The sequence below is a fragment of the Alosa sapidissima genome, chromosome 1 (genome assembly GCF_018492685.1).
Source record: "Alosa sapidissima isolate fAloSap1 chromosome 1, fAloSap1.pri, whole genome shotgun sequence".
Taxonomy (NCBI): Eukaryota; Metazoa; Chordata; class Actinopteri; order Clupeiformes; family Clupeidae; genus Alosa; species Alosa sapidissima.
This window is the reverse complement of record NC_055957.1, coordinates 45,537,985-45,549,943: the sequence shown is the minus strand read 5'-3', so window position 1 is coordinate 45,549,943 and position 11,959 is coordinate 45,537,985. Positions and strand designations below refer to the sequence as shown.

Sequence of the window (11,959 nt, the reverse complement as noted above, 5' to 3'; positions counted from 1 at the left end):
CTCAACAAACATTAGTTTTCCCTTAATTTCCTCATCTACCACTTCATCCTCCAATGATTTTATCTTTGGATGCTTCATTTTGACTTCCAGCAAGTTGAGGCGGCATTTGAGAATGCATCTAGGGCAAAGATAGAATTTAGAAATTATAATCACTTAGCTGTTTTACACAGCTCTGACCGTTGTCACACAATCTGCAAAACCAAATGACTTAATTCCTCTCTATCTCTCTCTAATATACATGATGTTTGAATACCAGTCCAGTGCCCTGTGAAGGTGCAGATTCAAACAGAACAGTGACACTTTTAGGAAAATAGCCTACCTCACATTGGCTGCCAACAGCAATCAATATCTGAGATGTGATAATTTGTTACAAGATTGTGTACGCTGGTAAGAGCCAGCGTCATGTTAGTTCAAGACACGGACCATGATCCCCATGTTTATTTTTTCACTCTCAAAAACTTCCATAGGGCTCATCAGATTGTAGTATCCTTCAGACATTACCTCAATGTTTAATGCAATGTATCATCCTCAGACACTTGAGGGCCATCTTGTCCTGCCCATCGGACTCCTGTCCCTGCAATCTGGATGCAGTAACACACTTGCAGAAGCCTCATAGTCAATGTTGTGCGATTTGTGTTTGTTTTGATAGGCAGGCAAAGAGTGACAATTAAGGCTTAAACACAGATAGTCAAGACTTCAATGTGCCAGAATAACTAATAACTTAACTAATTAGTAGAAAACAGTCTGAATCAATGAATTGACCAATCTTCAGTAATGAATCAGTCTAACATAAAGATTCCATATCACCCCATGCACATATAACACGTCGATGATTCACCAGGTCATTCCAGTATTTCCACTCACATTACATTTTAGTTTCAGTTGGCAATCCACATGCTAAGAGACACACATAGAATTAAGTAGGAGCATAATTAAATGATCCTTGGCTTCTTTAGTAAACCACACCGGATACATCCCTGTTTGGGTGTTTTTGCGAACAGCGCTCTTATTCAACAGCAAATCCTCCTCTGATGGCAAAATAGGCATTAACTCCACAGGACACTAAATAAAGAGGTTGGAGAAGATGCTGTAAGATCGCCTTTCAGACTTTTATTAATAACTCACCTCTCGACTTTCAATTCGAAAACTAATATGGGAGACATTTAGCTAGTTACCACAGGCACATTGACACACACACACACACACACACAGATACACACACACTGAGGACTCACACATTGTATGCTCTTGTATGCTCTCATATTCATACACATCACATGCATAAGCTTACGCATGTTGTTGACAGACAACTAAATCATGACATTTTAAATTCAGAGATGTCCTCTTCAGTGCTTCATTGTCCTTTTTTTCTTTCACGGCTGTTATTATTGTAGGCACACATATTATGAAGCATACAGATTCATTCAGTCTCCCGTGATTTTATGCGTGTCCTGGGCTACCTCGAAGGAATACCAGCAATGTTGCTGCAGAGGGAGGGTCAGTGTACATCTTTGAGGAGGTCCAGCCTTAGCAGAGGCTTGATCTGCAGCTCCCCCTCCTGTCCCCGTGCGACCTAGTGGCACATTCTAGCACGCGCTTGTGCCAAAGCCAGCTAACTGGACACTGAGTCTGCCCCTTCCCGCACACCACACAGCGCTCACGATCCGCTCCATATTTTTAGCCTGGATCGGAGCGCTTTAAAAACTCAGTATGGGAGGGGAGTGTCATATGCCTATCCTATAAGCACACTTTTTTGTGCTTGCTGTTATCATTCACCTCTTGCTTTGTTTTTGTCCACCTTTGCTCTCTCTCTCTCTCTTTCTCTGTCAGTAAAGGAGGTGTTTTCTACACACCTCTCTCACTTTCATCTGACCCCCTTTCCTTACAGTAGGGCTAGTGTCAGCTGCAAACCTTGCCAAGCCCACTTTGGGTCTTCATATGATCTCCCTCTCTCTATCTGTCTGTCTGCCACTTTCTCCCTCTCTTGCTCGCTCAAGCCTCTTGGTGTCAATCTCTCTGTCACTCTACCCCTGCCCCCCACCCCCCTCCTCCCTTTCACTCTTACATTTTCATCATCCCACAACTGCCACCCGCTCCCTCTCCCTCCCCCTATCTTTCCCACACTCACACACCCACACACACACACACACACACACACACACACACACACCAGATCCCACCCCTTCAAGTTCCCTCTGCCCCCTTACAACTTCTCTGTGTCTGTGTCTGGGGGTTTTCACACGGGGGGCTCAGGACTTGGTCTTGCTCTGCTCTGGGTAGCGGGGATCCTTTCTTTCTTTCTTTCCTTCTCCATTGTATTTAGTGGAGCAACACTCGCGCACCCCACCAAGACATTCAGAATGAAGTGGGGTTGGGTGCTGTTGGGCCTGCTTATGGCCTTCGGGCAGCTAGCTTGGGGCCAGAAGGGTTTGGACATACCTGAGTTCGACGGACGGGACCGCGTCATCGACCTCAACATAAAGAACTTTAAGGCTGTGATGAAGAAGTATGACGTGTTCGTCATTTACTACCACGAGCACGTTGGGAGCAGCCGTGTCGCCCAAAAGCAGTTTGAGGTCGAGGAGCTGGCCCTTGAGGTTGGTGGGCCGGGACCTAACCAGGGAGGGGGAGAGATGGGGAGGGGAGTGGAGGGCTCATTGATTGAGCGTAGGCTTGCCTACTGTACAATTTACTGCAGCTGGAAGCAAAGTACACAAATGGGAGATTGTAAGAGAGAAGCAGATATTTAGAGCAGTCATTTTTTTAAGTTTGCACTTATTTGACATAGATAGATAGATAGATAGATAGATAGATAGATAGATAGATAGATACTTTATTGATCCCCAGGGGAAATTCAAGTGTTGTCAATGTTGTCAATGCTAAAATGTGAATGGTGTATATGTTTGAGATGAACACCCAACTAAAAGAGAGGGAAACATAGCCTAATGTCAAATTTTACTTAACCGCCGCTTATGGCATAGCCTACCATTGAATACTGGTAAAGAACTAGTATGTATTTCTCAGGTCCCTGCAGTGAATTGCATGAATATAAATGGACATTTTCACATAGCACTGTCTGAGTTTCTGTGGCTTGAATGTGCTGATATGCAGATATGCTGTTTTAGCTTTCCACTTTGGGATCTTCAGTTACCGAGGATTTTGTCAGAGGCTCATGATCTTCAGTTGTGTGTGTGTGTGTGTGTGTGTGTGTGTGTGAGTGGGGGCAGAAATTAAGCATCATTAGCAGTTATCTTGACACGAAGAATGCTTGAGTTTGCTTGAGCCACTTTTGAAATAAGCCCCTCAGTACACGTACTCTCACAATTCATTGAATCTATGCTTTACATACACTCTGTTCTTTGTCAGATTATAAGTCATACTTGTTCTACTTACGGAGACATCTTGTATTATGGCCTTCCTCACCATGCTGCTGCTACCTAGGAAAGACATGTGTTGGCTAACAGGCTACTGGTGCTGATTGCTAATAGTGCTGAGTGCTAATGGTGTTGATTGTTGTTTACATTAGAGTGTAAAGTTTTCAGGTCTATGCTGAAACGTGATAGGACTTGTTTTTGGTTTGTGTGTGCATGTGTGTGTGTGTGTGTGTGTGTGTGTGTGTGTGTGTGTGTGTGTGTGTGTGTGTGTGTGAGAGAGAGAGAGAGAGAGAGAGAGAGAGAGAGAGAATTGCTGACTGTTAGGGTATGTCTCATATCTGTTTCTGGGTTATCTGTTTATGGGTCTGTGTAACAGCATCATGAACCACACTGCTCAGTCCAGCGGGTCTGCCTGCCAGAATGGCAAATGCTGAGTCGTGCAGACACTAGATCCCAACTCTAACTCTGGCAAGCTGTCAACAATAGGGATACCTCTTGCATGTTAAACCGTCACAGGTCATACCCACACATGATGGAGACAAAAGTTTGGGAGTGAAGCCTTATGCTGAGTCATTAGTCAGTACTCCAGCAAATATGTTTTTTAAAGGTTCTTTCTGATGAGTGACAATTGGCATCTTCCACTTGAGTTTTAAAGATATTATAACACCTTGCCTAAAACTACATATCTCAGTGCGTCATGCATGGAGATCTGCTATTTTGATAGAGGTGATGAGTCCTTGATGCTGGCACGGGTCAGGAGTTTATTAAGTCACCTACATGAACTCCTGGATAGTGGCACCCATGGAGAAGATACTATGAACATATCTCAAAGTAATTATTTGTCTCCAATAAATCTGGAGCCCTGCCAGGGTGATGTTCTTAGAGTCCTTCCACCTCATAGCCCTTTAATAGATAGATGTCAGAACATCTGGATCATCAACGCAGGCCTCCTGGGGTAGAAGAAGAACCCTGACACTGACTTTGCAATGTGGACAGCTGAAGTTTGGATGGTTGAATGGAAGATGGAAGATTATTCATTTACTTAGTCCCACTGAGTGCCAATGAGGAATTACATGTTGATGATTTGCACAGAACCTTGCTGGGGTTAGATGAAATTGACATTTTTTTACATTGTATTTGACCTAGACATTATATGGCCCTTGAATGGCCTCCTTGGATATTGGCCTCCACAGATACTGGCCTTAGACTCTGTCCAAGTCTTGTACCATCTCAACCCCATCACCAAGGTTAATCATTCAGCTGTCAGCTGTTCCTCACTTGCCTGAATGACAGTTGGTATCAGAGAGGCTCAGGTGGAGGGTGGAGGGAAAAGGTGAGAGGCGACATCTCCTGCTCTGGTCAACTGGGTCCAGAACCTCCCTACCAACCTCAACCTTATCCACCCAGGATGGACTGTTTAATGAATGATACATTTGAATGTATACCCTCAAAGTACCAATAAGCTAAATGATGATAAGTGATATGTTCCAAATCCTTCCAATCCCTTAAGAGTTGCCTTGCGCTTCACTTTCACATGTTAATTTCACCTCTTAATGTTCCTTGGACAAAAAAGATGAAAGTGTTGAGAATCCTCCACAAAGGATGTCATAAATCTCCGGGCCAGCCTTGCCACTTAACACTCAGTCTGCATTCCTGCTGGTCAGAAGGTTACATAATTGTTTGGCCTTGCTGTCACCCCCTGTTCTTCAACAGTGTCACCCTCCAAGCACACCTAGGAGGTGTATGAGCTCCTGCATCTCTTTATATAGGCCTTCTTAGAGCCATCTGCATGCTGCAAAGACCAAAAGGAAGGAATATAGTGCCTTCTGCATGTGTAAGGTGCTTATTTTGGCTTTACTAAGTAGAAAATAAATTCCATTCAACAGGCTAATGGCGAGGAACTGACAGTAATCAGAGAATCGAGATCAATATGGTTTCTCAGAGCTCAGGCAGAAACAGGTGTGCTGAAAGAAGGCTGACATCAAAGATTGATATAAAATTACACTAATTTTAGAACGTAATGTTTGATATGTGTGTATGTGCATTTTCCAAAGTCTTGATGCATTGGTGGCTGTTTTTTTTTTTTTGACCATGTGTAGCATACTTGGCAGGATTCGCCAGATGAACATATTCCATCCAGCCTCATGTGATGCGGAGACTTACATCTGTACAACACACACCTATGTATGTGTGTGACAGCTTCTTTGCACCAGCACGGTCCATAAATCAAACCGAAAGCATTTATGTATGAGATCATTTCGCTCGCCGCCCCGCTGACCTCTCCACCCTCGCCCTCATACTCCTCTTGGGGGCCAATGGGCTCCGTCTCTTGGCCGGGCACCAGGGCGAGGAGCTTCTGGGCTGTGGAGTTCTGTCGTTGGGGGCTCATGAGGGCGGGTGACGGATGGGCGCAGTACTGTACCTGTCAGCAGATCCCAGGGACTCCAGCGTCACCACCACCTGGCCAAAATAGTCCCGGATCCGTATCTGCTCCCACTCGCTCGAGCTAAATATAGCCGGTATATCACTGCTGTGGTTGTTTGTGCTTCTCGGGATGTTAAGCAGCTCCAGTAGATCATCTTTCTTCCCTTATAGATACATTTGCAGGGACAGGGTGGGGTTGGGTGGAGGGTCTATCTTGTACTCTCCAACTGTACTGCACTGCGGCTTTTTCGTTGATCATTTTCACAAACCGTTTTTCAAGTTCAAAATTCTCTGTATTTAATTGCATGACAGTATACAGTATCCATCCATAAGAAAAATGTACATTTTTGCAATGTAAAACTTGATTAAGGTACACATGAATTGAAGCCTGGCCTGGACATTGACGAGTAGCTATCACATGATAAAAGTATGTTTCTCAAAAACAAAAAGGTTTGTGTACATGCTACGTTGTGGAGGAAATGCCACAACTGGGGCCAGCAGGGTGCATCGTGACAGAGTATGGGGTCCTTGCCACCTCATTAGAAACTCCAGCTCTTGACGCTTTTCCAGAGAGTTAACAACAGTGCAGCATCAACACATTAGGTTGAGCTTTAGCCAGAAAATCGTTATGACCTCCTAAATCACACAAAGTGCAGAGACAGTCCCTGGGGCATGGAGAGGGCCCTAGGCCTGAAACATGACCCCATGACTCTATTCTTTAGTGCACGGCTCACTCCCTGCCCCACCTGGGGAGGGCCTCGCTGGCCCTGACAACCACTTCCCTGTGCCTGCGCCATTCGAAAGAGAGAGAGAGAGAGAGAGAGAGAGAGAGAGAGAGAGAGAGAGAGAGAGAGACGAGAAGGGCGTGGATTTCTGTAAGCCGGATTGGATCAAGTGTCCCTTCTTCCTTCCCTCCCTCCCTCCCTTCCCCTGATTTGTCAAGAAGCTGAAGCTCCCGACCTCAGCCTTCATGGCAAATATTTCGTCCCTCTTGTCGACTCATGGCTTCTGCCGGGGCTACCTTATATAGCTGTGGCCCGTTTGGCCCAAAGCCTTTGAGCTGAGTTTAGCACTCAATCTATTTAACAGATAGATGTGAGCCTCAACCCCCCCCCCCCCCCCCCCCCTAAAGGCCTTTTCATATTAATACCAACTTCATGATACCCATGGCTGAAACTTTTGGGTGTAGAATGGGTTGATTTCGGATTTTGGATGTATTCAATCAATGCCCAGATTTTTGTCTTCAGCTTAAAATATACTGCTAAAATATACTTTGTCTTCAGCTTAAAATATACTATCTATAGTGACACAAATTTAGTCACAACAGAGACAGAGAGAGAGAGAGATAGAGAGAGAGAGAGAGAGAGAGAGAGAGAGAGAGAGAGAGAGGAAGGGAGAGAGAGGGGGGGGCAATATTAGTCAAAGCAGTCTATAGCACCCAGATTAATTTATTGATGCAATTGGCTTCCCAACACCCCCCCCCCCCCCCCTCAAAAAAAATAATAATGAAAAAAGAGAGTGACAGACAGACAGAGAGAGAGAGGGGATGAAAGTGATGAAAGAGACTAAATATGCAGAATGCAGGAAGCCCCACTGAATGAGGTCATTGATATCATGATAGAAATGGGCTGGCACACACAGGCTGAGACACACATCAATTCCCCTCCATTCCCACAGAGCACATTCAACGACACATCCATACTCCTCCATTCCAGGTAGTGGGCCCCACATTCAACCAATAATAGTTCAGCGTCAGAGGACAGGCTAAATATAAAAGGGACACTGCACCAAAAATTAAAAGTAAAACAATCTGACAAACCGTATTATGCCAATACAATAAACCAACTACACATCATGGGCCAGTGTCAGGCATCTTCATTATATCTTGTGTTTTTGGTCTTGTGCTTTAGGACAAATATTTAACAGATTTTTTCCTGAGCAAAATGAATCCCTTTTCTCATCAGAATGTAAAATAACACACACACACACACACACACACACACACACACACACACACACACACACACACACACTTATTTCTATTTATTTTCTGCATTATATTAACTGGCATCTTTAACTTGACTGTACATCTTTCTCTAGGCCTACAGTACAGTAGTAGTAGTTTCAGTAACTATATGTTCTTTTATCTACAATCATAATCTGTTTGTTATTATTATTATTATTATTATTATTGCTAAAATCACATAATGGCAAGCATGTTGAACAGTGTCAACTGCATATTAAAAAATGGCTCCTTCAGAGAAAAATATTTACAGTGTTTAATGATAAAATATCAATACAAGTGAAGTTATTCCTATACTCCAAGGTAGTATGCAGATAACAATGCAGAGCTAAGAAGCATGGAAAGAATAACTGGAAAGAGAGAGAGAGAGAGAGAGAGAGAGAGAGAGAGAGAGCAAACATTTCCTTGACAAGATGCAAGTAGACATCTCACACTGCAGTGCACCTGTCGGCACCCCAGAACCCTATTACTCCGACTTGGCACAGAGCCTCCATCTCCTCATGCCAGGCCTCCACGAATGCCATGCTACCATTGGTGGACGCCGCTGTCTATCAATCGGGTCAGGTTTCACTCCGATTTAGAAAGTGCAGGGGCAGCGGTCTTTGTGCCGGGCTTTTATGGTGTGAAGGCTTCATCTGGACTAGCGACACTGCTTACAGCATACTCACAAATATGTGAGCTGGGAGTGAAACAAAATAATAGGGCTCCACTACATGTGCAGAGAGACGGATGCAGAGTCATCTAACACTCACTTAGATGAAATCACACTGTGGGGTCATAAATAGGTGTGCTATTGCCATTCTAGAGGGGTGATGAAAAGAGTTTAAAAGATATGGTGTAAATATTTTGTTTTGCTTCATTTGTAGCACATATGTAGGAACTTGTAATGGTAGAGTATAGTCTACCACCTCAATGAAACAAATGTATGACTAATTGCAACTCCTTTTCTGGCAGCTTGCAGCCCAGGTCCTGGATGACCTAGATGACGAAGATATAGGATTCGGTGTGCTTGATGAGAAGAAGGACAGTGCTGTTGCCAAGAAACTAGGTACCCTACCTCTGTCATAGTATACGGAAAAGGCCATGTTTCCCCCATATTCCTTTTATTTCATATTCACTATGCATGTTTACCAACTGGTTTTCAGTAACCTTCATGATGATAAGGCCAAAAGCTTTTAAGCACTAAGCCCTTGCTGACAGAATGGGAATGGGAACTCATTAGTTCATTTACACTCTGAGCTTTAAAGGTGCCCTACCAGTCTACAGGCAAACTGAGCAAAATCACTCCCTCTAGTGGTGTAATCCTGAAAGTGTATATCTGCCTTATTGAAGTCTGTCCTCCCGTCTCACAGGTTTGGATGAGGAAGACTGTGTCTATATCTTCGCTGATGATGAGGTCATTGAGTATGATGGAGAGCTTGCTGCTGACACACTGGTGGAGTTCATCTATGATGTATGTGAGAGGGAAGCATGCTGCAGTCAGCTTCATCCTTATAATGATTTATACCCATATTTTCATACTCAACTCCACATATTCATATCACAATTTCATCCTGGAAATGCCTCTGGGCAGCTACAGTACCCTCCGGAATTATTGGCACCTTTGGTAAAGATGACTAAAAACAGGTATAAATATATAATATAATATATATAATAATCCGTTGGTGATTTATTATAATCTCACAATGAAAACAATGAGGAAAAATCCACCCTTGAAGGGAAGCAAATGTATTCTGAGAAAAAGGGAAATCTCATAAAGAAATAAATATTTTTAACAAAAACACGTTGCTCACAAATATTGGCACCCCTAGAAAAATCTTATACAAAAACTTATTTAAGTTAATCAGAGTGTCTTTGAACTTTCAGAAGTCATGACTTTATTTTTCACTAAGGTATGAAAATAAAGTAACACAGGCTAAGTCCTCTAGTCATTTTTCAACATGGGAAAGACAAGAGAATACACTAAATCTAAATAAAAACAAAGCCTGTTGACATTTGTAAGTCAGGGGATGTCTATAAAAACTAGGTACTTTGTTATGCCTATATTTACAGTTAAAACAATGATTAACAGGTTGTAATCAACTGGAAATGTGACATGCTTGGACAAAGACCCATGGTTATCTTGCCCCCACACACATTATGGTGGATGGTAAGATAGGCAAAACATTCCATATAACCACTGTTTGAAAGTTACAGAAAAAGGTATCATCTTGGGGTCACCAAGTCCCCCAAAAAATCTTCAAAAATGACCTCACTGCTAAAAGATTATTTAGAGGGCATGCCAGGTAAAGGCCTGTCCAGTAACTGAATGGTACAGTGACTTTGTCTGGAACTGTGGTCTTGTCAGATGAAATGAAAATTGCGCTCTTTAGCTAGAAACACTTTAGGTGTGTTTGGCGTACATAGAAGAACGACTATACTGAAAAGAACCCCATACCTAATGAGAATTATGGTGGAGGGGCTGTGCTATTGTGGGGCTGTTTTTATTCCCAAAGGCCTTAGGAACCTAATTACAGTGCATGGTGTCATGAACACCAAGAAAAACCTGAACATTTTCAAAGGAAATCTGTCAATCTCTGCCAAGACATTAAAAGTTGGTCATGATTGGATCAATCATCAGGTCATTGGTCAATGAACCAAAGCAAACGTCCAGATCAAAACAAATATGGTTTACTGAACACAAAATCAAGCTTCAGCCATTGCCATCTCAGTCCCCTGAACTCCATAGAAAAACAGTGGGGTGAGTCAAAGAGGAGAATGCACAAGTGTGGGCCTAGGAATCTGGACAATCTGGGGAGATTTGGTAAAGACGAATGGCCTTAAATCCCTTGCTTTGTATTCAACTTTATGGGGTGTCATAGGAGAATATTACAAGCTGTCTTATTGGCAAAGGGAGGCTTAAGAAGGTATTACAAGCAGGGGTGCTAATAATTGTGAGCGACGTGAGTTTGTTAAAAATATTTATTTCTTTATGAGATTTTCCTTTTTCTCAGAATAAATTTGCTTCCCTTCAATTTTTCCTATTTTTTTCATTTTTCATTGTCATTACAATAAATAACCAACAGATTATGTACGATACAGGTTTTTACTCAACTTTAGCAGAGGTGCCAATAATTCTGGAGGGTACTGTATATATGGGCAAACAAGATCAGACACATAACTCCGTTTGGAATGGTCAGACAGACCTAAAAACATCAATGATCCCTTAATGACATTCTGATTGGCTATTTATAGTACAGAGCCGGACTTCAAGTAATGAAATAAAGCCTGTTATAAAATTAAGTACTGGCGGCATGTCACTTTGGTGAACGATATTTGTAGCTAGTGACATTCAATTATTTCAGTTGCACCAAATGAGTTGGATGCTTCCTGACAGCTTACATTGTCTCCATCCTATTCCCTCTTCCTTTCTTCCCAGTTGCTTGATGACCCCGTGGAAATCCTTGACAACAGGCACGAGCTGAAAGGTTTCTTCAACATTGATGAGGACATCAAACTGGTGGGCTTCTTCAAGAATGAGAAATCTGACCGTATGTACTAAAGCCATGTCCCACTAACAAAACAGCACATGCTCTCATTCTCGCCCTTCACATACTCCTGTGTGGTTTGTATAGAGAGTGCAGTGAGCATATAGGTGATGTGTGCTGTGTAGAGCCCTGATGTGGCTGCTGACGAACTTTATATTTTGTCGCACTTCAGATTTTGATGCCTATGAGGATGCAGCTGAGGAATTCCACCCTCATATCAAGTTCTTCGCCACCTTTGACTCCAAGGTATACAGTGAATCTGAGATTTTCTTATGGGGGAAATAGCAATGTTAGCAGTTTCCCCATTGACAAAAGTGTAATGGCTAACAAGCTTTAGACTGGGTGACATGTATTACTCACCAATCTTGAGCACCCATTTGACAACTCAAAACAAAAATGTTGTAATATGTAGAGTTGTAACTCTGTAGTCTGGTGATAACTGCCTACTGCCGCTGACCAATGACGTTCATATGAGTAGTCAGAAGTATGCCTACAGTACATGAATATCATCTATCATTTTTAGCAATAAATGTGAATTCAAAATCAGTTTTGAGGAATTTCAGTGGTATTGTTTCCAAATGTTTCCAATTTTTGTCGAACACCACTAAAGC

General features: G+C 42.7%; 2 protein-coding genes across 2 annotated transcripts in view; both read left to right on the top strand.

The window, feature by feature from the left end:
• The first annotated feature begins 2,181 nt into the window (after nucleotides 1-2,181).
• Nucleotides 2,182-11,959, top strand: part of casq1a (calsequestrin 1a) — a 14,231-nt gene continuing 4,453 nt past the window's right edge. Inside the window, exons 1-5 of the mRNA XM_042093639.1 lie at nucleotides 2,182-2,597; nucleotides 8,776-8,869; nucleotides 9,174-9,274; nucleotides 11,240-11,351; nucleotides 11,521-11,594. Coding sequence (XP_041949573.1) covers nucleotides 2,361-2,597; nucleotides 8,776-8,869; nucleotides 9,174-9,274; nucleotides 11,240-11,351; nucleotides 11,521-11,594 — 618 coding nt within the window. The 5' untranslated portion in view covers nucleotides 2,182-2,360. The remainder of the gene's footprint in view (nucleotides 2,598-8,775; nucleotides 8,870-9,173; nucleotides 9,275-11,239; nucleotides 11,352-11,520; nucleotides 11,595-11,959) is intronic.
• LOC121709938 (E3 ubiquitin/ISG15 ligase TRIM25-like) overlaps nucleotides 10,112-11,959 on the top strand; it is a 21,141-nt gene continuing 19,293 nt past the window's right edge. The window contains exon 1 of the mRNA XM_042093679.1: nucleotides 10,112-10,116. The gene's annotated coding sequence lies outside the window, so the exon portion shown is untranslated. The remainder of the gene's footprint in view (nucleotides 10,117-11,959) is intronic.